This window comes from Oncorhynchus mykiss, chromosome 24, assembly GCF_057628025.1.
Source record: "Oncorhynchus mykiss isolate SJ-2025 chromosome 24, ASM5762802v1, whole genome shotgun sequence".
In the NCBI taxonomy this organism is placed as follows: Eukaryota; Metazoa; Chordata; class Actinopteri; order Salmoniformes; family Salmonidae; genus Oncorhynchus; species Oncorhynchus mykiss.
In genome coordinates this window covers 20896569-20923204 of record NC_143045.1, presented here as the reverse complement: position 1 = coordinate 20923204, position 26636 = coordinate 20896569, and the positions used below count along the sequence as shown (strand labels likewise).

At 45.1% G+C, this 26636-nt stretch overlaps 1 protein-coding gene across 2 annotated transcripts in view; it reads left to right on the top strand.

Annotated features, from left to right (window-relative positions):
- The window catches only part of LOC110503963 (rho GTPase-activating protein 32), a 46601-nt gene that overhangs the window by 12717 nt on the left and 7248 nt on the right, over positions 1-26636 (top strand). The window contains exons 2-16 of one of the 2 annotated variants that reach the window (XM_021582645.3): positions 4505-4597; positions 5466-5571; positions 5762-5859; positions 6892-6976; positions 22838-22924; positions 23316-23453; positions 23712-23804; positions 23981-24103; positions 24260-24337; positions 24527-24608; positions 24882-25031; positions 25162-25264; positions 25441-25585; positions 25915-25997; positions 26233-26340. In XM_021582645.3, the coding sequence (XP_021438320.3) occupies positions 4506-4597; positions 5466-5571; positions 5762-5859; positions 6892-6976; positions 22838-22924; positions 23316-23453; positions 23712-23804; positions 23981-24103; positions 24260-24337; positions 24527-24608; positions 24882-25031; positions 25162-25264; positions 25441-25585; positions 25915-25997; positions 26233-26340 (1571 nt within the window). In that variant the 5' untranslated portion in view covers position 4505. Of the gene's footprint in view, positions 1-4504; positions 4598-5465; positions 5572-5761; positions 5860-6891; positions 6977-22837; positions 22925-23315; positions 23454-23711; positions 23805-23980; positions 24104-24259; positions 24338-24526; positions 24609-24869; positions 25032-25161; positions 25265-25440; positions 25586-25914; positions 25998-26232; positions 26341-26636 lie in introns of both variants that reach the window. The other variant, XM_021582644.3, reaches the window with a different exon arrangement.

The following is a 26636-nucleotide window of genomic DNA, read 5'->3' as shown; positions in this document are numbered from 1 at the left end:
ATTGTGCCGATGTTGCTTCCAGAGGCAGTTTGGAACTCGGTATTGAGTGTTGCAACCGAGTACACAATTTGTATGCACTTCAGCACTCGGCGATCCCGTTCTATGAGCTTGTGTGGCCTACCACTTCACGGCTGAGCTGTTGTTGCTCCTAGACGTTTCCACTTAATGGCAGAAATTTTACTGACTGACTTGTTGGAAAGGTGGCATCCTATGACGTTGCTATGTTGAAAGTCACTGAGCTCTTCAGTAAGGCCATTCTACTGCCAATGCATGGCTGTATGCTCGATTTTTAATACATCTGTCAGTATCGGATGTGCCTGAAAGAGTCTATTTGAAGGGGTGTCCATACATTTGTGTGTGTGTATATATAGTGTCTTAAAGCTTTTGGCCTAATTGCATACAGCACTGTAGCAAATGCATTAGCTTAACATGTGAGTGTGTCTAGTGTGACACTTCAGAGGCTTATGGCATGAAATTCTTCTCTTAGAGATGATGTGTGGGCATCAATTCATCACACCAGCCCATGATTTCTAATACAGGTTTCATAAATGGCATGCAGAATTGCATAGGCTGCCCTAGTTTTCCTAGAATACCATGTAGGCCAGAGCTGTCAAAGCCAGATCAGAGCTGTTTTTGTCTCCTTGCAGCAGAAATGGAGAACTTCCTTCAAGTGGTGAACAAGATGTCTTATAGCTACCGCTACTGTACATTGCAGGATGATGGTTTTACTATGGCTAGTCTGGCATGACTGACAGATAAGTGGGGTAAAGATAATGTCCCAAATTACACCCTATCCCTATATAGTGCACTACTTATTTTTTTTCAAAATAAGTTCATTATGTAGGTAATAGGGTGCCATTTGGGACGTACAAAATGTAAGGCATTGGCTAACATGTCAGGAAACATCTGTGTCCTCGTTAAATAATATAGCTTTGCCATGTTATCGATATTTAATGGATAAATGAATGGATGTACCTTGTCATGTTGCCATAAGGCAGTGCTGAGTGTATCTGCAACGCAACAATGTGAAGCACAGGGTGCCCTTATCTGAGAACAAACATTCTCCATTCTGAACAATCATCAAGGTCAGGCATGTTACATTTGATCATAGAATAAATGCAATGCAGTCGCCTACAGAGCTTTTGAAGGAGGAACAGAAAGTTGGACCACACATTCTGATGGGTGACAGATTGCCAGACTATACTGAATGGCAAAAACATTCTGTACATGCAAACAGTTGTATTACTTTGTTCATCTTCAAAATCATGGAGCCTATCCCTGGAGAGATTCAGGACAGCTTTGGGACTTCACATAAATTGTTGATTGTTTTTTTTGTGTGTCATCATGCTGTCCTCTTTCATTAGATACATATTTGTTGTAATAATTGTGGCAAAGAAGGGGGCCGAGTGATACATGGCAGATATGTGAGGGCAGAACTAATAAACGGGCTCTGCCCTCTCACTAAGGGCTGGCTAGATAAGGAACTACAAAGCACAAAATGTCTGACCCAAAAGAGAGAGAGAAACTACAATCCACAGAAGCAAGGGGAACGCTTGCAAGGTGGGGCCCGACCCTCGTATATAAGGGGTCAAGTCACACCAGGAAGAAAGGAGAGCATGGAGCTGTGGACCTGTGAAACATTGAAAAGAGAAAGTGATAATATATCTAATGGATTTACTGTGTATGACCTGGACTGTCTGGACTTACCTGTTGTCTGTTTTGGACCCTGATCTATCGAGAACCTGATTTGTGTACCAAACCCTGCTATCCTCGAACACGCCTGCGTCCCGGAACGGTCCAGGATGGATAAACAAACATTCAGGTGCTGTCCTGTTGGAAATAACTCTCTGGTGTGATTTTGTGTCGGTTTCCCACTTAATTTGTGTACAAACTCTCCTAATCTTGAAGAGAATTGTCACATAATGTTTGATAGGAGATCCTATAGCAAGGCTACAGCCGCCATTGGAAAGATGAAGTGAGAGTACAGTGGAATATAGTAGATCTGTAGGTCTGGTTTGGCCTGGGTCTCTGGCTGGTCACATTTCTGAATCAGAGAGCTGTGTGGAACTCTGTCATCAGTGAGCACCACTCTGTGTCTATGGGCCAATGGGCTGCCTCCCTCTATTGGGGAAAATATTGTAATGGCTGGTCTGATGTATCTATTTAGCTACTACTCCTTACTCCAAATACAGTGGGGCAAAAAAGTATTTAGTCAGCCACCAATTGTGCAAGTTCTCCCACTTAAAAAGATGAGACGCCTGTAATTTTCATCATAGGTACGCTTCAACTATGACAGACAAAATGAGGGAAAATAATCCAGAAAATCACATTGTAGGATTTTTAATGAATTTATTTGCAAATTATGTATTTGGTCACCTACAAACAAGCAAGATTTCTGGCTCTCACAGACCTGTAACTTCTTCTTTAAGAGGCTCCTCTGTCCTCCACTCGTTACCTGTATTAATGGCACCTGTTTGAACTTGTTATCAGTATAAAATACACCTGTCCACAACCTCAAACAGTCACACTCCAAACTCTACTATGGCCAAGACCAAAGAGCTGTCAAAGGACACCAGAAACAAAATTGTAGACCTGAACCAGGCTGGGAAGACTGAATCTGCAATAGGTAAGCAGCTTGGTTTGAAGAAATCAACTGTGGGAGCAATTATTAGGAAATGGAAGACATACAAGACCACTGATAATCTCCCTCGATCTGGGACTCCACGCAAGATCTCACCCCGTGGGGTCAAAATGATCACAAGAACGGTGAGCAAAAATCTCAGAACCACATGGGGGGACCTAGTGAATGACCTGCAGAGAGCTGGGACCAAAGTAACAAAGCCTACCATCAGTAACACACTACGCCGCCAGGGACTCAAATCCTGCAGTGCCAGACGTGTCCCCCTGCTTAAGCCAGTACATGTCCAGGCCCGTCTGCTAGAGAGCATTTGGATGATCCAGAAGAAGATTGGGAGAATGTCATATGGTCAGATGAAACCAAAATATAACTTTTTGGTAAAAACTCAACTTGTCGTGTTTGGAGGACAAAGAATGCTGAGTTGCATCCAAAGAACACCATACCTACTGTGAAGCATGGGGGTGGAAACATCATGCTTTGGGGCTGTTTTTCTGCAAAGGGACCAGGACGACTGATTCGTGTAAAGGAAAGAATGAATGGGGCCATGTATCGTGAGATTTTGAGTGAAAACCTCCTTCGATCAGCAAGGGCATTAAAGATGAAACGTGGCTGGGTCTTTCAGCATGACAATGATCCCAAACACACCGCCCGGGCAACGAAGGAGTGGCTTCGTGAGAAGCATTTCAAGGTCCTGGAGTGGCCTAGCCAGTCTCCCAGATCTCAACCCATAGAAAATCTTTGGAGGGAGTTGAAAGTCTGTGTTGCCCAGCAACAGCCCCAAAACATCACTGCTCTAGAGGAGATCTGCATGGAGGAATGGGCCAAAATACCAGCAACAGTGTGTGAAAACCTTGTGAAGACTTACAGAAAACGTTTGACCTCTGTCATTGCCAACAAAGGGTATATAACAAAGTATTGAGGTAAACTTTTGTTATTGACCAAATACTTGTTTTCCACCATAATTTGCAAATAAATTCATTAAAAATCCTACAATGTGATTTTTCTGGATTTTTTTTTTCATTTTGTCTGTCATAGTTGAAGTGTACCTATGATGAAAATTACAGGCCTCATCTTTTTAAGTGGGAGAACTTCCACAATTGGTGGCTGACTAAATACTTTTTTGCCCCACTGTATCTTCTATAGTCATCATTACAGCTTCTGATTGGAGAAGAGGAAAACCCCTGCTTTACTACCTCAGTATTGGTTGGCTGGGGAGTTTTTTTAATGCTGAGGTGTAGAACCGAGGTACTTTGAGTGCACAATGCACATACTGTAGCACTCCAGGACCAGGGTTGGTTGGTTACCACTGCACTGTGTTTGCCCAATATCCTACCAGATGTGAGTTCAGCTCCCAGTGTTGCCTTTCATGAGGGCGAGTTATGGAAAGATTTGGAAGGCTGTGTGGAGGTGTTTTGCTCTGTCAGAGCATTCCTTTTATTTGTTGACTGTATATAAAGAGCTGTATTTGGGATGATGGGTCATGGGTGCTGTCACAACACTCCTCATGGGGGCTGTCACAACACTCTCTTCACAACAACACTCATCATGAAGGGTTTGTTTTTGCCTTTCAGGACCATTCCAAACACAGTCATACAAGTCCCAGTGCTTTACTCTGCCTGCAGTATGGATGGGTTCCATATTGTTTAAAAAATATTATTTTATATTTTACCTGTTTGAATGAAACAATTTTAACGTGTAAGAAGTGGGTATTTACTTGTTTACTGAATGCCTTTTCTTACTGTAGACTAATTAACCATTAATTTGTTAAAGGTGTAAAATGATTCTAGAGAGAACAAGCTGCAGCTAAGAGTGTGTTAATGTCTGGCAGCTTCCCAGCTAAGTCTCTGTCTCTCTCGACTGTTGCAGTATGATGGAGGCTGGCTGTGGGGTTGCCGCGGTGATCGGGAATGCTGCCTCAGGACCACAGGGAAAACCAGGAAGTGGTGACGTCCTTGAGGGGTGAGCTACTCTCTCACGCGCCACACTGAACCGGTGCTATGTCAGCTGACCAGGACTCTGCAGATATCACACCCATAAATATAAAGAAGACGTGTTGAGGGTGTGTGTGTGGGTGATTGTACGGGCATGTGTTATGTGTGTGTGAGAGATTGACAGGGAGGAAGAGAGCGATAGCGAGAGGAATTCTAAAGACATTAGAGATGGCTATACTATATCATCCCATTGTAAAGGGTTGTGATGACACACATGATATCTTCTCAATCAACTGTAAATATTCTGCAAAACAACCAGGCCTAGATAGTATAGCTCTAATTTAATCACAGATCTCCAGCAGATGAGATGAGCTCATTCTTTCAGTGCCAGTGTTCTTGTCCTTATTATCAGCAGATCTCATGTCTGAGCCCAGGAAGGAAGGAGAAATCTCAAGGATCCACTCTTCTTCATTGTACCTGAGAAAAGTTTGGCTGAAAGGACTTTTCTTCCTCTGCCTAGCACACTGACTCAGATTTCAGCTGCAGGTTTTGTGAGGCAATCCCTGGTGGGCCCAGGATGTGTTTTACTGTATGTAGGCTATACTCCTCTGGAGCTTTCTGTACCAGTTAGTAGCCATTTGAGACTGTGTGAAGTTATTTGTTACCACCAGAATAACAAGGATGTAAATACCACAGTTTTCTGGGCCGCTGGTGCAATGTCATGATTTGATTTGATTCGATCCCCAAACATAATGTGAATACATCGGTCTCTCTCGCTGGCTCCCTCTGGTGGAACCCATGGACATTTATATTTATTTCAAGTATGTCAAATGTAATATATTTATGGATTCGGATTCTTCCTGTCTCTCAGTCCTTCCCTCCCTCTGCCTCTGTAGGGCCATGTCACTGTGTATTACACCAGATGAAGACAAGAACCAGCCTGATCCATACAAGAGCACTACTCCAACAGATAAGTCCCCACAAGGGAGCACAATGGCCATGGTACAGTCTTTTATCGCTAGAGGAGGTCTGATAAGACCACTGTAACCTGGGAACAGCAGTCTCTTAACTCTACTACTATGTAGTCTTCTGATGATGGTCAAACCATGTAATTGGTTTACACTTCAGGAATGTTGAGTATATGTTGAGTGTGTTAATTGGCAGATATTGAGTATTGTGTGTTGATTGGCAGGTACGGAATGATGAGCTCACAGAGCTTCCTGTCGAGCCTGAGCCCACCCTGCGTTCCTGCATCAGCACAGCCAGCATGAAGGTCAAAAACGTGAAGAAGTAGGTGCTCCTGTCCCCACGGAAACAGGCTATTATGGGCTGTAAAATGGGCCTCTAAACCAAGGCAGTAAAATAAAGTGCAGTAAATTGATGGGCCGGGCAGAGACCGACTGGTCAACTTGCTATCTCACTCTCTCTATCCACTCTCTCTCTTTCACACTACTATCCCCCCTTCTCTTCTTTCTCTGCTCTCTTCTTTCTCTGCTCTCTTCTTTCTCTGCTCTCTTCTTTCTCTGCTCTCTTCTTTCTCTGCTCTCTCCTTTCTCTCCTCTCTCTCTTCTCTCCTCTCCTTTCTCTCTCCTCTCCTTTCTCTCTCCTTTCTCTCCTCTCTCCTTTCTCTCCTCTCTCCTTTCTCTCCTCTCTCTCTTCTCTCCTCTCTCTCCTCTCTCCTTTCTCTCCTCTCTCTTATCTCCTCTCCTTTCTCTCTCCTCTCCTTTCTCTCCTCTCTCTTCTCTCCTTCTCTCCTCTTTTTCCCTCTTTTGATCGCTCTCTTTTGCTCTTCTTTTGCTCGCTCCTCCTCTCTTTCTCGCTCCTTCACTCCTCTTTCGCTCTCTCCTTTCGCTCTTTCTCCGCTCTTCTCTCTTCTCCCCCCTTTCTCCGTTTTTTCTTTCTTTCTTCTCTTTTTCATCTTTCCTTCTCTTTCACTCTTTCTCGCTCTCCGCTCTTTCTCTCTCTCCTCTTTCTCTTCTCTTTTGCTTTTTCTCTCCTTTCTCCTCTCTCGCTCCTTCTCTCCTCTTTTTCTCTGCTCTTTCTTTGTCTCGGCTCTTTCTTTCTCTCTCTGCTCTTTCTCTTTTCGCACTTTCTCTCTTCGCTCTTTCTCTCTTCGCTCTTTCTTCTCATTCTCTCCGCTCTTTCTCTCATTCTCTCCGCTCTTTCTCTCTCCTTTCTTTCATTTCTCCTCTTTCTCTCTCCTCTCTTTCTGTCTCTGCTCTTTCTCTGCTCTTTCTTCTCTCCTTCTCTCTCTTTCGCTCTCTCTGCACCTCAGTGTATCAGCCAGTAGAATACTGATGAGGTGATGCTGCTGTATTACAGGCTGACGTTCCCCAGAGGTCATTTTCCCAGGCTGGCTGAGTGTGCCCACTTCCACTATGAGACCGTTGACTTTGGCACTGTGCAGGTGAGACCCGGCCCAGAACTGAACACTCATACATTCAATGGAGAACAGAAGTCATTTGTTGCTGGTAGTTTGGTAATTGTGTCCTTGGCTCAAGTTCATGTGTAGCTCAGTGGACATCATGGTGAATTGTTCCACAAAATACCTAATTTCCTTAATGGAACCAAGCCATTGCATCAGCAGTTTGTTCTAATTATTTTAGGTCATCCTGTCCCACCCCCCATTCCAATTTCCCATATTTGGGAAAAAGTACAGATGGAATTTAAATTCTCATTCATTATGTACTTAAAGGAATGCGTTGGAATTTTGGCATGCTTGCAGATACCCATAGACTTCCAGTCATTGCACTAACGCTAGTAAGCATTGGCTTGCAAAAATAAAGCTAACTTCCTTCATGCTGGACACAGTGACATAAAAATGTTATCCACTAATTCATCTGACCCTGGGGAAGTAGATAAAGGGCCTCATTGCCAAAATCCCGAAGTATCCCTTTAATTTGTAAATACAATTGAATAAGTGATACAGCAGTCAGCAACATGGAATCCATGTGTGTGTTAATCCACTAAGTAGCATTCATTCCTCTCTGATCCGCTCAGCTCAGGATAAACCTGTAATCCTCAGTACTAGTTGGATTAAAGTGATGATATCAACCAGAGAAATAGTGGTTTTCTGGGCAGACAGCGTTACTGTGGGAGCATCCACAGCCGGTCAGTACTACTGTAGTACAGAGCGTGAACTGTGGCAGCTTTCAACTTCCAGGAGGTGGCAGGAGAGAGGAGTTATGTGCATCACTGGAGAATGTAAGAGAACATTTAATTGTTTAAGATGTTGCTTTGTTTGCTTAGCTTGCACCTGTGATATCATCCCATAGCCTCATCAGGTGGTCTTTTTGGGATGACCCTAAGGGTAATTTTTGCTGACACTTTAATTGAAGTTTCATCGCCATTACAGTCAGCACAGATTTCAGATGGTTGAGTTTTATTTTTTATTTTTTTATTTTTTTTGTGTGCCTGTGGTGATAATTAGAATCAGTCAAGCGGAAGTGGTTACTCACTCATTTGTGAAAGTGGCTGTTTATTGCCTGCATAATTCCTATGTAATTTTGTTGGCTTGCTAGCAGAGAGCAGTAGTCATCTACTCATTCGCACACTGATGCTTTTACCACAGTTTCTAAACCCAGAGGCCCAGCATTGCGAGACTTACGGGAAGAAATAGGAAGCAGACACAGCAGACCAGACCGGGGTTTGGAGTTAGAAAAGTAAAAAATTACTCCGAAGTTGGTCATTTTTTCACAATCTAAAGGCACAACCTAGATTTGAGCCAAAATCTTAGTAGCTGAACATATTACTCCAACCTAGTGAAAGTGACATACTAACAGGTTTTCATTTTTGTAAAAAAAAAACATATTTACATATTTACATACATTTACATATTTATGCGCATGAGTTTAGCTAGCCAACCTCGTGGTCACGTCCACTCCCACCACTCCCCTCCGGCGTTCGACATTGCCGGTTTACTAACCACCGGTCCTGGCATCAATCATTATGCGCACCTGCACTTCATCATGAGGCACACCTGGACTCCATTACCTCACTCATTACCTCCCCTTTATCTGGCACTCCCTTAGGTTCTTTCCCCAGGCATTATTATTTATGTGTTTCATGTCAGTACGCTACTCCTATATTGTATATTTTTTTTGGTGTATTAAATTTACCACCTGCTTCTCAACTCCCAGCGTCTACTTTACAGAATACTGCCTCACAAAATGGAAGCAGCAGAAAACCAGATCATCTCCTAGACGGTTGACGAGCAGGGATACCTACTTCGTCAACATCACGACCAGCTGGTGCAACTGTGGACGGCTATGGAAGAGGTTCTTTGCAGTGTTCAACGTCTTGAACATACCCGAGAAGCTTTGCCTTCAACTAGCGGAGGATACTCTACCATCAGTCGAGCCATCAAACCAGCCCATTCAGTAACCCGCCTAGCTCAGCGACGCCTGTTTGTCCTTCCCGGCTAATATGACGGCACCCCATCTAAATGCCATGGCATCCTACTACAGTGCTCCCTCTATTTTGCGCACCAGATGAGAGCCCCCACCATCGAGAGGTCCATGGTTGCCAAGGTTATTTCTCTGCTGACTGGGCGGGTGTTGGAATGGGCCACAGCCGTCTGGATTCGTATGAGGGGTTCATGGCTCTGTTCAGTGTTATCTTCGATCATCCACCGGAGTACAGAGAGGGGAGTGAGCGCCTACTCCAACTATGGCAGGAGGACCAGACTGCTGCTGAGTACGCGCTCACCTTCCAGACAGTAGCAGCATCCAGCAGATGGAATGATCCGGGCCTTCATGCGCTATTCAGAAGAGTACTGTGAGAGAAGGTCCAGACGGGACTGGCCTGTCGAGACGACAACCTCTCCTTGGACTCACTCCTTGAGATGGCCATCCTTCTGGATAACCTACTTCGGGAGTGTCAGCACTCATCCCTTCTCTCCCTCCCTGGCTGTTACACAGTGGTAGAAAGGGCAAAGAGATAGAGGCGAGAGGAAAGAGAGCTGGATGACCTGCTTTCCTGTCCCCTGTGGTTGCACACAGTGTGATGTGGTTATCCTTCAGCCCAACATCCCGGAGGTATACCAGGACCTGCGGGAGGTATTTTCCAAAACCCACGCCACCGGTCTCCCTCCTCATCGCCCCTGGGACTGTGCCATCGACCTGCTTGCAGGCTCTGTGCCCCTTTGTAGATGCCTCTACCCTCTGTCGGTGGCTGAAACCAAGGCCATCGAGGAGTACATCCATGAGGCGCTCAACAAGGTTTCATCCGGTACGTCCACTTCTCCTGCGTCTGCAGGCTTCTTCTTCGTGGCCAAGAAGGATGCAGGGTTACGTCCATGTATTGATAACAGAGGAGTGAGTGAGATCACCACCAAGTACCGTTACCCTCCCGTTGGTGCCGGCAGCCATCGAACAGCTCCACGGGGCCTGGTTCTTTACCAAATTGGACCTGTGGAGTGCATACAATCTCATCCACATCCGGGAGGGGGATGAATGGAAGGCAGCTTTTAGCACAATGTCTAGTCACTATGAGTACTTTGATGCCATTTGACTTAGACAATTCTCTGTCAGTGTTCTAGGCATTCGTCAACAAGGTGTTCCCGGACATGTTCGGAGGCCAGGTTGTCGTGTATATTGATAACATCCAGGTCTACTCGGCTACCTTGGAGGATCACATCGCTCACATCCAAGTAGTCCTGGAACGCCTCCTGGCTAACTAACTGTTTGTTTGTCAAGGATGAGAAGTGCCAGTTTCATCGGGAGGCTGTCTCCTTTCTAGGCTACCAAATCAGCCCGCAAGGAGTGAAGATGGACGTCAAGAAGGTAGATGCTGTGAGGTCATGCCCAGTCCCAACCACCATAAAGGGGTTACAATGGTTTTTGCGGTTTGCCAACTTCTACCGCCGTTTCATCAGGAACTTCAGCTCCATTGCCACTCCTCTCACCTCAATTGTGGTCCCCGTAGGTTGGTGTGGAGTCCAGCAGCTGACGAGGCCTTTCACCTACTGAAGGGATGTTTCACCTCTGCCCCATTGCTCAAACGACCAGATCCCACAATACCCTATGTAGTGGAGGTGGACACTTCATAGGTGGGCGTGGGGGTTGTCCTGTCTCAACGACAAGGTAATCTACAAAAATGTTACTCTTAATGAAACTGTCCCCTTCAGAGAGAAATTACGACATTGGCGATCGAAAGCTCCTGGCGGTGAAGTTGGCATTAGACACTGGTTGGAGGGCGAGAAGGACCCCTTCATCATCCTCACCGACCATCAGAACCTGGAGTGCATACAGACAGCGAGGAGGCTGTATCCGCCACAAGCAAGGTGGGCCCTTATCTTTACGAGATTTGACTCCACACTGACCTATCGCCCAGGTTTAAAGAACACCAAAGCCAATGCCCTGTCCTGTCTTTACGATTCCCCCCCCCCCCCCTCCCGGCATGCTCCTGCAGGGAAACTCCTTCCCGTGCCTTAGCGTTCTTGGTCTCATCTATCCATTGATTTCAAATCAAATTTTAGGGTTCTGCTGTTTCCTGAAGTCCATAATCATCTCCTTTGTTTTGTTGACGTTGAGTGAGAGGTTATTTTCCTGACACCACACTCTAAGGGCTCTCACCTCCTCCCTGTAGGCTCTCGTCGTTGTTGGTAATCAGGCCTACCACTGCAGTGTTGTCTGCAAACTTGATGATTGAGTTGGAAGCGAGCATGGCCACGCAGTCATGGGTGAACAGGGAGTACAGGAGAGGGCTGAAAACGCACCCTTGTGGGGCCCCAGTGTTGAGGATCAGTGGGGTGGAGATGTTGTTTCCTACCTTCACCACCTGGGGACGGCCCGTCAAAGTCCAGGACCCAGTTGCACAGGGCGGGGTCAAGACCCAGGGTATCGAGCTTAATGACGAGTTTGGAGGGTACTATGGTGTTAAATGCTGAGCTGTCGTCAATGAACAGCATTTTTACATAGGTATTCCTCTTGTCCAGATGAGATAGGGCAGTGTGATGGTGATTGCATCGTCAGTGGACCTTTTGGGGCGGTAAGCAAATTGGAGTTGGTCTAGGGTGGAGGTGATATGGTCCTTGACTAGTCTCTCAAAGCACTGCATGATGACAGAAGTGAGTGCTACGGGGCGATAGTCATTTAGATCAGTTACTTTGCTTTCTTGGGAACAGGAACAATGGTTGCCATCTTGACCCATGTGGGGACAACAGAATGGGATAGGGATTGGTTGAATATGTCCGTAAACACACCAGCCAGCTGGTCTGCACATGCTCTGAGGACGCGGCTAGGGATACCGTCTGGGCCGGCATTCTTGCGAGGTTTGAAAACATTTAAATGTTTTACTCACATTGGCCATGGAAGAGGAGAGCCCACAGGCTTTGGTAGCAGGCCGTGTCAGTGGCACTGTATTTGTCCTCAAAGTGCGCAAAGAAGTTGTTTTAATTTGTCTAGGAGCAAGACATCGGTGTCCGTGACGTGGCTGGTTTTCTTTTTGTAATCAGTGATTGACTGTAGACCCTGCCACATACATCTCGTGTTTGCGCCGTTGATTTGCGACTACTTTGTCTCTAATCCGATTGGTCAGACCAGCTTTCTATTGACCTGAGCACGGGCGTTTCCTGTTTTAGTTTCTGTCTATAGGCTGGGAGCAGCAAAATGGAGTCATGGTCAGATTTGCCGAAGGCGGGGGAGGGCTTTGTATGCATTGCGGAAATTCGAGTAGCAATGATCCAGAAAGCTACCAGCTCTTGTTGCGCATTCGATATGCTGATAGAATGTAGGAAGTATGGTTCTTAGGTTAGCTTTGTTAAAATCCCCAGCTACATAAATGCAGCCACAGGATGTATGGTTTCCAGTTTACAGAGTCCAGTGAAGTTCTTTCAGGTCTGATGAGGGATCTGCTTGGGGGGGGGGGTGGATATACACGGCTGTGACAATAATCGAAAATAATTCTCGGGTGAACAAAAGGACTTGAGTTCCTGTATGTTGTTGTGATTACACAATGAGTCGTTAATCATAAGTCATACCTCCGCCCTTCTTACCAGAGAGATGTTTGTTTCTGTCACTGCGATGCGTGAAGAAACCGTGTTGCTGTACCGACTCTGACAACATATCCTGAGTGAGCCATGTTTTCGTGAATCAGAGAATGTTACAATCTCTGTCTCTCTGGAAGGCAACTTGTGCCCTAATTTCGTCCACCTTGTTATCTAGAGATTGGATGTTGGCGAGTAATATGCTCAGAAGCGGTGAATGTGTGCTTGCCTTCTGAGTCTGACCAGTAAGCCGCTCCATCTGCCTCACCTGCGGCGACCGCGTTGTTTTGGGTCTGCCGCTGGGATAAGATCCCATGTCCAGAACGGAGGTCCGAACAAAGGATCCGCTTCGGGTAAGACGTATTCCTGGTTGTAATGTTGGTAAGTTGACATCGCTTTTATATCCTATAGTTCTTCCCGGCTGTATGTAATAACACTTGAGATTTTCTGGGCTAACAATGTAAGAAATAATACATAAAAAAACAACAGTACATAGTTTTCTAAGGACCTGAAGCGTTGCGACCATCTCTGTCAGCGCCATCTTGTGTGGTTGTGGATAGATTTTCCAAATCATGTTTTCATCCCCTTCATCCATTCTGGTCTTCCTACTGCTCTCTAGGTCGCTGAGGCAGTATTCCATCAGGTCTTCCGGCCTTATGGCCTTCCGGAGGACATCGTTTCCGACTGTGGCCCCCAATTCACATCACGAGTATGGAGAGCCTTTATGGAGAAGCTCGGGGTCACGGTCAGCCTCCACTTCCAGGTATAGCCCTCAGTCTTACAGGCAGGTGGAGAGGATGAACCAGGAGCTGGGGAAGTTCCTGAGGACTTACTGCCAGGACCGGCAGGGAGAGTGGGCCCAGAATTCGTTAAGTCACTCCTCCACCGGGCTGACTCCGTTCGTTCCAGTGTGTTCTGGGTTTTCAGCTTACCCTGGCTCCGTGGACCTCGGGCTAGATCAAAACTTCTGCAGTGGATAATTGGTTCAGCCCCGCAGAAGAAGTGTGGAGCGAGACTCATCTGAGACTCCAGCGCACCGTCCACCGTCAGAAGGAGCAGGCAGACTACCACCGCAGTGGTCTGGTTCCTGGTCCCTTGGCTGATGCCGGCCCCCACGGCACGCCTTGGCCCCCCTCCTGGACGTTGAGGACAGTCCAGCCTATGCCATCAGATCCCTACTGGACTCCCGAAGTCGTTGGGGTCGGCTCCAGCAACTAGTGAACTGGGAGGGGTACGGCCCAGAGGAGCGGTCTTGTGTTATGGTGGAGGACATTCTGGATCCCAACATAATCTGGGATTTCCATCTTCGCCGTCCGACCTGCTACTCATCCTCGGGGCCTTCCCTCTGCGCCTGCGTCATCCTGCAGCTGGAGCCGGATTACTAACGACCGGTCCTGGCAACCATCATTACGTGCACCTTGCATTGTTCCATGTTCTTTGTTATATTAAACTTACCACCTGCTTCTCGACTCCCAGCGTCTACGTTACAGTTGCCATGACATCGCTAACAGGCGTGATCTGGGATTTCTATTGGGGAAGCAGTTTCTACATGTCATCATACTAAACCATCTTTGCTTTTACTGTTGAGAGAGTCTCAGTGAACCGCTATGTTCGCAGCGTGGTATAACATAACATAACCAGCAAGCTATTACATGTATGCTAAGGGACATGTATGAGCTGATGGGAGCTCTAGCACAGTAATTTGCAGCTATCTAATAGCTGACCTACTGTAGCTGTGGCAGCTGTGATACATTAGCTGTGTGACTGGGGCGTAGCTGCTGAACAGAAATCTGTCTGTGAGCTTGGTCTTCCTACAGGGGGAGATGAGATGTGCTAAGAGAGAATTATCACTCTAGGGAGAGACCAGCATGCCTCACTCTGACACTTATAGTACAGACCAAACATACACACAGTGCATTCGGAAAGTAATCAGACCCCTTGACTTTCTCCACATTTTATGTTACAGCCTTATTCTAAAATGGAAAAAACATATATACAGTTGAAGTCGGAAGTTTACATACATTTATGTTAGTCATTAAAACTTGTTTTTCAACCACTTCACACATTTCTTGTTAACAAACTATTGTTTTGGCCGGTCGATTAGGACATCTACTTTGTTCAAGTCATTTTTCCAACAATTGTTTACAGACAGATTATTTGACTTATAATTCACTGTTTCAAAATTCCAGTGGGTCAGATGTTTACATACACTATGTTGACTGTGCCTTTAAACAGCTTGGAAAATTCCAGAAAATTATGTCATGGCTTTAGAAGCTTCTGATAGGCTAATTGACATAATTTGAGTCAATTGGAGGTGTACCTGTGGATGTATTTCAAGGCCTACCTTCAAACTCAGTGCCTCAAATAAATTGTAGACCTCCACAAGTCTTGTTCATCCTTGGGAGCAATTTCCAAATGCCTGAAGATACCACGTTCATCTGTACAAACAATAGTACGGAAGTATAAACACCATGGGACCATGCAGCCGTCATACTGCTCAGGAAGAAGACGCGTTCTGTCTCCTAGAGATGAATGCACTTTGGTGCGAAAAGTGCAAATCAATCCAAGAACAACAGCAAAGGACCTTGTGAAGATGAACGAAACAGGTACAAAAGTATCTATATCCATAGTAAAACCATCCCAAACATGAAGCACAGGGGGGGGGGGGGGGGGGGGGGGGGCGCATGTTGTCGGGGTGCTTTGCTGCAGGAGGGACTGGTGCACTTCACAACATAGATGGCACCATGAGGAGGAGCTGGTGCCAAGCTTTTACTTCCTGACTGATGTCTTGAGATGTTGCTTCAATAGATCCACATATTTCCATATGTGGATCTATTGAAGCAACATCTCAAGACATCAGTCAGGAAGTAAAAGCTTGGTCACATGGGTCTTCCAAATGGACAATGACGCCAAGCATACTTCCAAAGTTGTGACAAAATGGCTTAAGGATAACAAAGTCAAGTTATTGGAGTTGCCTTCACAAAGCCCTGACCTCAAGCCTATAGAAAACGTGTGTGTGAGCAAGGAGGCCTACAAACCTGACTCAGTTACACCAGCTCTGTCAGGAGGAATGGGCCAAAATTCACCCAACTTATTGTAGAAGGCTACCTGAAACTTTTGACCCAAGTTAAACAATTGAAAGGCAATGCTATCAAATACTAATTGAGTGTATGTAAACTTCTGAGCCACTGGGAATGTGATGAAAGAAATAAAAGCTGAAGTAAATCATTCTCTCTCCTATTATTCTGACATTTCACATTCTTGAAATAAAGCGGTGATCCTAAGACAGGGATTTTTTACTAGGATTAAATGTCAGGAATTGAGTTTAAATGTATATAGCTAAGGTGTATGTAAGCTTCCAACTTCAACTGTATCTTTCTCATCAATCTACATACAGTACCCCATTATGACAAAGTGAAAACAGGGTTTTAGAAATGTTTGCAAAAAAAAAACATTTACGTAAGTATTCAGACCCTTTGCTATGAGACTTGAAATTTAGCTAAGTTGAATCCTAATTCCATTGTTCATCCTTGATGTTTCTACGACTTTGTTGGTGTCCACCTGTGGTAAATACAAAAGTTTGGTCATGATTTGGAAAGGCACACACCTGTGTGTGTGTGTGTGTGTATGTGTGTATATATATATATATATATATATATATATAGTGACTCTGCATGTCAGAGCAAAAACCAAGTCATGAGGTCGAAGGAATTGTCCGTAGAGCTCCGAGACAGGATTGTGTCGAGGCACAGATCTGGGGAAGGGTACCAAAAAAATCCTGCATCATTGAAGGTCCCCAATAACACAGTATCCTCCATCCTTAATTGGAAGATGTTTGGAACCACCAAGAGCTTGCCGCCCGGCCAAACTGAGCAATCAGAGGAGGGAGCTGGTCAGGGAGCTGACCAAGAACCTGATGGTCACTCTGACAAAGCTACAGAGTTCCTCGGTGGAGATGGTTGTCCTTCTGGAAGGTTCTCCCATCTCTGCAGCACTCCACCAATCATGCCCTTTATGGTCGAGTGGCCAGACAGAAGCCACTCCTCAGTAAAAGGCACATGACAGCCTGCTTGGAGTTTGCCAAAAGGCACCTAAAATACTCTCAGACCATGAGAAACAAGATCTTCTGGTATGATGAAACCAAGATTGAGCTCTTTGGCCTGAATGCCAAGTGTTACGTCTGGAGGAAACCTTTGCACCATTCCTACGGTGAAGCATGGTGGTGGCAACATGCTGCGGGGATGTTTTTAGCGTCAGGGAAAGATGAACGGAGCAAAAAGAGATCCTTGATGGAAACTTGCTCAGGATCTCAGACTGGGGCAAAGGTTCACCTTCCAGCAGGACAACAACCAGAAGCACACAGACAAGACAGCGCAGGAGTGGCTTCGGGACAAGTCTCTGAATGTCCTTGAGTGGCCCAGCCAGAGCCCGGACTTGAACCCGATCGAACATCTCTAGAGACCTGAAAATAGCTGTGCAGCGATGCTCCCCATCCATCCTGACAGGGCTTGAGAGGATCTGCAGAGAAGAATGGGAGATACTCCCCAAATACAGGTGTAGCCAAGCTTGTAGTGTCATACCCAAGAAAACTCAACTCAAGGCTGTAATCGAAGCACCTTTGGCAGCAACTTAGAACTGAGTAAAGGGTCTCAATACTAATGTAAATGTTATTTTAAGTTGTTCAAAATGTTCTAAATAGCTGTTTTTGCTATGTCATTATGAGTTATTGGGTGTAGATTTAATGAGGGGAAATAATAAGAATAAGGCTGTAACGTAACAAAATGTGGAAAAGGTCAAGGGGTCTGAATACTTTCCGAATGAACTGTACATACACACACACAGATAGCCTGGCGGGTAGGAGCGTTGACCCAGTAACCAAAAGGTTTACTGGATCGAATCCCTGAGCTGACGAGTTAAAAACATGTTTTGCCCCTGATCGAGACAATTAACTCTTCCCCAGGCGCCAAAGACGTGGATGTCGATTTAAGGCAGCCCTCCACACCTCTCTGTTTCAGAGGGGTTGAGTTAAATGCGCAAGACACATTTCAGTTGAATGAATTAAGTTGTACAACTGACTAGGTATCCCTTTCCCATGCTTAACTGTTTTCTTCAAGGCCCAGTGCAGTCAAAAGTGCGTCTTTTTTTTCTTCAGTGTTTTTTTAAATATATTTCCATGTTCTGAGGTTGGAATAATACTGTAAACAATTATTATTCCCTTTTAGTGTAAGAGCTGTTTGAAAAGACTGCCTGAAATATTTGCCTGTTTTGGTGGGGCCTTTCCATGGTGATATCACCATGCGTAAATTAGTTAATAGACCAATAAGAAAGAGTTACAAACCTCTGCCAATAACAGCTAGTTTTCAGTTTTCCCCTCCCCACTCAGACCACTCCGACAGTCCTAGCAAAATTCTTGCTTGAGAAATTGCTCTTTGCAAAGTTAGTTATTTTTGTTACTGATTTGTTTTTAATTAAAATAATTAAAAGTAACGTTACTTGTCCGTTTTGTAGTCGAGTCAGTAAACCTCTTGTCTCAGTCGAGTCACCAGTCCCCTGAGGTCGAGTCACGAGACCTTATGTCTAAGGTTGAGTCCGAATCACCAATGGTAAAGTCACCAGTCTATGAGTAGTCCTAGTGGGCGAGTCCTGGTCCAAGTGCTCAAGTCTGCGTCAATGGGTCCGAGTTTAACAAAAAATACTACATTTTGTAATATTGGTTAATGTGCACATAAAAAAACTTTTGAAAGCCAAAATAATTATTCAGGGTTCTTTAGACAAATTTTATATTTTGGTTACTGCAGTTTTTATTTTTTTCTGGCTTAATGCTCGTTTGTGTCTGTATTGATTTGGCTCGGATTTAGTTGAGGATATCTGCCCAGCATCAACTAGTGGCGGGCTGGCGGGAAGATTTTAATGTGAGCATTGAAGTAATGCAAAGATTTTCCTCCTGTTGCGCAATGGTCATAATTGCCTGCAATATAAACTCAGAGATAATTCGTAAAAATCCAAATAACTTCACAGGTCTTCATTGTAAAGGGTTTACACACTGTTCCCCATGCTTGTTCAATGAATCATAAACTATTAATGAGCATGCACCTGTGGAACGGTCGTTAAGACACTAACCTCTTACAGACGGTAGGCAGTTAAGGTCATAGTTATGAAAACCTAGGACACTAAAGAGGCCTTTCTACTGACTCTGAAAAACACCAAAAGAAAGATGCCCAGGGTCCCTGCTCATCTGCGTAAACGTGCCTTAGGCATGCTGCAAGGAGGCATGAGTCCTGCAGATGTGGCCAGGGCAATAAATTGCAATGTCCGTACTGTGAGATGCCTAAGACAGCTCTACAGGGAGACAGGATGGACAGCTGATCGTTCTCGCAGTGGCAGACCACGTGTAACAACACCTGCACAGGATCAGTACATCCGAACATCACACCTGTGGGACAGGTACAGGATGGCAACAACAACTGCCCAAGTTACACTAGGAATGCACAATCTCTCAATCAGTGCTCAGACTATCCGCAATAGGCTGAGAGAGGCTAGTCTGGGGGCTTGTAGGCCTGTTGTAAGGCAGATCCTCACCAGACATCACCGGCAACAACGTCGCCTATGGGTACAAACCCACCGTCGCTGGACTAGACAGGACTGGCAAAAAGTGTTTTGTCTCACCAGGGGTGATGGTCGGATTCGCGTTTATCGTCGAAGGAATGAGCGTTACACAGAGGCCTGTACTCTGGAGCTGGATCGAGATGGAGCGGTCCGTCATGGTCTGGGGGCGGAGTGTCACAGCGGCATCAGATTGAGCTTGTTGTCATTGCAGGCAATCTCAACGCTGTGCGTTACAGGGAAGACATCCTCCTCCCTCATGTGGTCCTCTTCCTGCATGCTCATCATGACATGACCCTCCAGCAGGTCAATGCCAGAACGAGCAGTATGGCTTATTTCCTGCGAGACAGGAATGTCAGTGTTGGCCAGCGAAGAACCTGGATCTCAATCCTATTGAGCACTTCTGGGACCTGTTGAATTGGAGGGTGAGGGCTAGGGCCATTCCCCCCAGAAATGTGCGGGAACTTGCAGGTGCCTTGGTAAGAGTGGGGTAACATCTCACAGCAAGAACTGGCAAATCTGGTGCAGTCCATGAGGAGGAGATGCACTGCAGTACTTAATGCAGCTGGTGACCACACCAGATAATGACTGTTACTTTATTCAATTTCTGTTAGTCACATGTCTGTGGAACTTGTTCAGTTTGTCTCAGCTGTTGAATCTTGCTATGTACATACAAATATTTACACATGTTAAGTTTGCAGAAAATAAATGCAGTTGACAATGAGAGGATATTTTGTTTTTTGCTGAGTTTAAAATAGCCTATGAAACAAATAAGTCCTTCATACAGTCTCACACATTTTGTTTTAATATAATGTTCAATAGTTATGTCAAATCAATAGTGATGTTTGGAACGGATGAATGGTCTCTAACGGAATTGGCTATTGTCTCCAGTCAGATTGACCAGATTATTATTTGCTACTTTTTTGTAATCACCCACTGATATTTTTTTTTTTATTATTATAATTTTGTACCCTTTTTCTTCTCCCCAATTGGTAGTTAGTCTTGTCCTATCGCTGCAACTCCCGTACGGACTCCCGTGTCAGCGTGCGTTGCGCCCTGTCCACCACAGGAGTCGCTAGAGCGTGATGGGACAACCTGGCCGGCCAAACTTTCCCCCTAACCTGGACGATGCTGGACCGCTTCATGGGTCTCCTGGTCGCACCTGGCTGCGACACAGCCTGGGATTTAACCAGGATCTGTAGTGGCTCAGCTAGCAATGCAGTCATTTAGACCGCTGTGCCACTCGGGATGCCCACCCACTGATATTTGTGTAGGTGGTTTTATTCTTGAGTGAAAACTAAAGGGAGACTGGAGAAAGTGGAACTTTTTTTAACTTTTCAATACTGAAGGGGAGAGTGAGGGAGCCAATAGCTTTACTGTTTTACTTTTAAACTAAAAACCACTGTTTTCAATATCGTAAAACAGTTTTTTTCTTAACCATACAAAGCTAAACAGTAGGCTGGTGACTGGTGGTTACGGGGAAGCAAGAGTCGCTTGCGTGATGTGTATGATCGGAGGCGGAACCAGAGTGGAGCCTGCCTGCCTATCCACACTCACCGCTTGCTGGTATAGCGAGTCCTTCCATTGCTAGAGAACAGAACTCTCGCTGCTCTGCGCACCCATTGTTGCTTATCATAATAGCCTATCCAGTCAAAGTGCAAATACAAGTCACGGGACGGAGAGTTAGAGCCACCAATGGTCGAGTCACAAGTCCTGGACCCGAGTACTACTACACTGTTTAATTGTTACCCAGAAATGATTTGATATTGAGATAAAAACAGCTGGATTGGACCTTAAACAGCTGTCATGATATAATTTATGTGCTGACTTCACACAGAGAGGAAGTGGGCTGACAGATTAGAGGGAGTGTCATAACATTATCCCTGTGGTGGGTCTCATTACTCATGCTTGTTCTAGAACTCACACACAGGACCATCAGGAATATGACAGATCAGGTCTCAGACAGAATGGCAACATGAGGACAGCAGCCTCTGAAACACATACAGCGTACTGGGCTGATTCTGCCCAAGATTACTTCCATTCTCTCCAGAAGCACAATTTTGAAATGGAGATGCCTGGGTTGTCTGTGTTCTCCTGCACCTCTCAGGGTTACATATGGGCGTGTGCTAACTGCTCTGGTTTAAGCTATATACTGTAGAGCTCTTTTGTCACAAGAGGATGACGAAAGATAGTGGGAGGGAGATTGAAATGGGGAGCGGAAGGGATGGGAGGGACAGAGGGAGAGAGAGAAACAGCGGGATGCTTTCCCTACTTCTATTCTCTGCTCTTGTGGTCTAATTGAACAGTGAAAACATGTTGTGGTTCCACCTTGCGGCGAAGGACAGGCTGAAGGGGATTTAACCTCCGGGACAGATGAAAGCAACCAGCATCTGTGGTAGGCAGCTAAGGGTTCAACCCAGTGACTTCTATCTGGAGACACAGGACTGCAGTTGAACGCTGTCTGGGAGACATCCAGCTGTGTTGTAACCTGACTTAATAGCTGACGACCAGTTAAGAGCCTGCACTGGCAGGTACCAGTATGCGGTTGTCTTCATTTCTGTCTCTGGGTCCAGATGTGTGTATTAATAGTTAATGACTGCAGGCATGTTTCTATTTAGGGATTTGTGCTGCGCCGTGTGAGGTTGTCAGTATTAGTTGCTTGGCTAAAATGCGTTGGTAAAAAGAGTTAGGGGATGGAAAGAGCTTAAACAAAACAAAGTAAGACATGCACTACATTTACTCTGTTTAGTTTTCAGTGTTAAATGACTCTGCTCCGTGTGACTGTTTTTCTGTCCAGACATCCTCTTGACATATTGTTAGTAATCCTTGATTCATGTTTGTTGTCTTATCATGCTAACAGTCCATCTTTCCATCTGCATGACCATAGTTAATGTTATTGTTTAATTCACTCATTGACTCATGCTTATTTTTGAAAATCCTCTCTGTATAGCTATGTGTATGATTTACCACACACTCTGGTTTACCATGTTACTGAGCAATGATGGGTAACTAGGTCATATTGTGTTGAGTATCTAGATTAGTTATAAATAACCAAAACCTCCCCTGCCTCACAGCACTTTGAAGTTTTGCCTGTATTTGATATCAATTTATTCCCCTAACTATTCCTGAGGCTTTGATCTCCTGTTGGTAAAGGATGTTATGGAGTTCTATGGGAGGGATGGAGGGAATTTGACAAGGATTGGATTTCAATAGCCTCTCAAACGCTGAAGGGGTTTTCAATTGCTTATGCATTATTCATATACTGCTTATATTTTGGGCACATTCACACTTTCTTAACCTCCCAAGAGTTCTTTCCTTATTGAGTGTGAAGTCAGCAACTCTCAAGACCAAAGGACCTCCTACAACCCATTTATTTAAGGGGCCTCTGTTCTTTTTTTAATTTTTTAAGACCATGATTGTTTTTATTATGTACTATCTAGATGTTTCCCTTCATGACAAACCATACCCATTTCTTACCATGGGAGTATTACCCAGTTTGGTTTACTGTCCGTTATTGATAGTTTGGAGAGTTGGCTAAGTGACCAGACATGAATTTGGTGTATGTTCTACTTTCACAGTAGTTCAGTTACAGAAAGAGGTTGCTGTATTAAACTCCTACATTATTTAGAGTGTGGTGTCCCTCACTATTTTAATCTCTCTGTACCCATTCCCCTGCAGCTGTCCTTTGCAGAGGAGCAAACTGAGGGGCAGAAGGCTTGTCTGGACTCCAAGGAGCCACTCTTCCTGGTTCAGATCTGCTGCCAGGTATAATGGAGCTTGAGGGCCAGGCCCTAGTTTCTGACCCATAGAAAAATCTGGAACATTTAACTGAAGCATGATATTCATATCTAAGAGGGTAAGATAATCCAGTGCTTCTCAACCCTTTCCTCAGGGACCCCCTGACATTTAACAAATGTTGTTGTAGCCCTGAACTAGCACAACTGATTCAAGTAGTCAAAGGCTTGACCATTAGTTAACAAGTGAAATCAGGTGTGCTAGCTCTGGACTAGATCAAATACATGGAATGTCTGGGGGTCCAGGAGGAGAGGTTTGAGACAGGCTGATGCCTTTGTGTACAGTATCTTTGTCCTAGATTCCTTCAATGTTTTTCTCAGTCTGGTCTCGTTTCAGGCTCACTCTTGTCTCTGTGCCTTAGAGTCGGAGCTGGTTGGTGAAGCGCTCCTATGAAGACTTCCGTGTGCTAGACAAACACCTCCACCTTTGTATCTATGACCGACGCTTCTCCAAACTCAATGAGCTGCCTCGCTTTGACTATCTGAAGGACACAGTAGAGGTAGGAGTCAGTCAACAGGACTAACTGGGAATATTTTTACTATCTGCTGTGATTGAGACCATCTGTATCCCAAATGACACCCCATTCCCTAAGTAGTGCACTATGTTTGACCTGTGTAAAGGAAACTGGTCTAAACTAGTGGACTACATAGGGAATAGGGTGCCATTAGGGACACTTACACAGCCATAGTTACATTACATTATCTCCCCTGGCTTTGCATTCAACCTAACTCATTGCTGCTGATTCTATTCTCCGTAGGAAATAACCAAGATGTTGGCAGCCTACCTGTCCCATCTCTCAGCCATCGCTGATAACAAGATCAACTGTGGTCCAGTGCTGACATGGATGGAGGTGAGCTACTCATGTTTCCTCTTACTCACTCCTCAGATCAACAGGACAACTTGTTTATTCAATTAGACTTCATGCAGAATTAAATGTTCCATTCTAGTAATTGATATGATATCTATGCTGAACTCCATAATGTTGAGTATTTTGTAGACTTCGTCAACCTGTGTTTTGTCTCTCAGATTGATAACAAGGGCAACCGCATGCTGGTAGCTGAGGAGTCCTCCATCAATGTTCCTGCCATCGCCGCGGCCCACGTTATCAAACGCTACATTGCCCAGGCCACAGACGAGCTGACCTTTGAGGTGACACCTCTATGCATCTTGTCATTGGACAGGAAAGGGGAGGGGTTTAGGGAACAGTGGGGAGATATGGGGATATATTCTGCCATGGTTGTTGATTTGAAACCCACTCAAACTGCTATACTCTCATTTGTCTTTTCTGTGTTGACCCTGTTCTAGGTAGGGGACATTGTGTCAGTCATTGACATGCCTCCTAAAGAGGACACTGGCTGGTGGAGAGGGAAACATGGTTTTCAGGTAAAACACCTCAAATAAGTCTGACTCAAACAGCTTTGTCTGTCCCTTCATACTAGTGATCCGTTTTCTGCATCCCACTCCCTACTGTACAAGGAGGTTACTATCACTTACTCTTCCTTAGATCATATCTGGTGCATTATAGAGCGCAGGAGAGTGTTACTATTCCTCCTTCTGTTTCTCTCTGTGCAGGTTGGCTTCTTCCCCTGTGACTGTGTGGAGCTGATCAGTGACAGGATTCCCACCTGTGTGTCCAGCTCTGTGCCAAAACCAGGTACTGTGCCCTGTTTTACAGCAACAGTACTCTGTCCTCCCTCTTCCCTATGATTTAATGTATAGCTGACTGGAGTTGACTCTTAAAATATGTACTGAAAAAATGAGGTGAATCTGGCGTGTGTGTAACGGCGTTGTATTGGTTGACTCTTTGGGAATAAGTGTTTTTATTCTTGCTTTCAAGTGTTATCCACTGGGATTCAAATGCACATCTGTTGTATGTTTTATTTACAACCCAAAAACAAAATGTATATTCATTCAGTGTGTCCATCAGTTTGTAAGAAGCATGGGAAGCTGGTGACATTCCTGAGGAGCTTCATGAAGTCCCGTCCACCCCCCCAGAAGCTGAGGCAGCGTGGGATCCTCAGGGAGAGGGTGTTTGGCTGTGACCTGGGGGAACACCTCCTCAACTCAGAACATGATGGTCAGTCTCCCAGCAGCCTTTTCTCTCTATAGTTAGCACTGTATAGAGAAAGGTAGTCTTCTCTGTCTTTGTTGTTAAAATCTCCTGGATGTTACTTTGTAGACGGCCCGTTCTCCTCTCCTTTCTCCAGTCCCCCAGGTGATAAAATGCTGTACTGAGTTCATTGAGAGACATGGTGTCGTGGACGGGATGTACAGACTCTCTGGGATCTCCTCCAACATCCAGAAACTGAGGTAAGTCCCTGCTTCACTTTTTAACATCAAATAATGTACAACATCCTGGAAAACAATGAACAATGAAGAAATTCAAACATCATGTCAGTACTGCTTACAGACGTATACAGTGTTAATTGTATGTGATGGTCTGATGTCGAGTGTTAACCAGTGTCTTCTCTCGTCTGTTTCCCCAGACATGAGTTTGACTCGGAGGAGATCCCAGACCTCAGTAGAGATGTTTTCAAACAGGATATCCACTCCGTAGGGTCCCTCTGTAAACTGTACTTTAGAGAGCTGCCCAACCCTCTGCTCACCTACCAGCTCTATGAGAGATTCTCAGTAAGGAGCAGAACACTGAACTGACACAGAGGGGAAAGGTGGACGCTGATTGGGGAATAGATGAATAATATAGTAATCTTGGAATAAACCAAGGGAGATACTGTATTAACAAATAAACTTGTCTTTCCCATGTCAAAATATGTGAAATAGAAAGATCTTATCACTGAAATGAACTTAGAATTCTTAATCAGAAATCTCCTCGTAGCACGGTGGGGTGTATTGAAGATGAACGTAAAGGGGGGAACGACAGTAACGGACAGAAAGCTCCTGCTGGCCTAGTTATCAGGCTCTCTGTCAGTGTGGACCTCTGGTGTTCCCTCCCTCCACAGGAGGCTGTGTCTGCAGCTACTGATGAGGAGAGGCTGGTGAAGATCCACAATGTCATCCAGCAGCTTCCTCCTCCTCACTACAGGTCAGTGGGAGAGGAGTTCACAGCACACCCTAGTGGCTCCTGAAATGCGGCATCTTCTATATTCACTACAGTAGTGTATAAAGTCACCACTGAACTGTAGGTGCTTAGGCACCATCTGTTGGCTAAAAGAGAGCATTGAAGTCAGTCTTGGCTTTGTAGGCTGACAGTAAAGAAGGGTGTATTGCACATGTCTGTGTTCTACCTGATCTGTAATAGCCCCTGGTCTGCACTGCAGGACTCTGGAATTCCTCATGAGACATTTGTCCCAACTAGCCACCTTCAGCCCTATTACCAACATGCACACCAAGAACCTGGCCATCGTCTGGGCTCCAAACTTGCTCAGGTATATTGTAACATTCCAACCACCAACACTGTCATTAGTATTAACTGCGATTTATAAACTGGGTGGTTGGAGCCCTGAATGCTGGTTGTCTGAAAGCCGTGGTATATCAGACCATATACCACAGGTATGACAAATCATTTATTTTTACTGCTCTAATCACGTTGGTAACCAGTTTATTATAGCAATAAGGCACCTCGGGGTTTGTGTTATATGACTAATATACCACTGCTAAGAACAGCCCTTAGCCGTGCCATATTGCTTAAATGTACACTGTTGTTTTGTAACTGGCTATGACT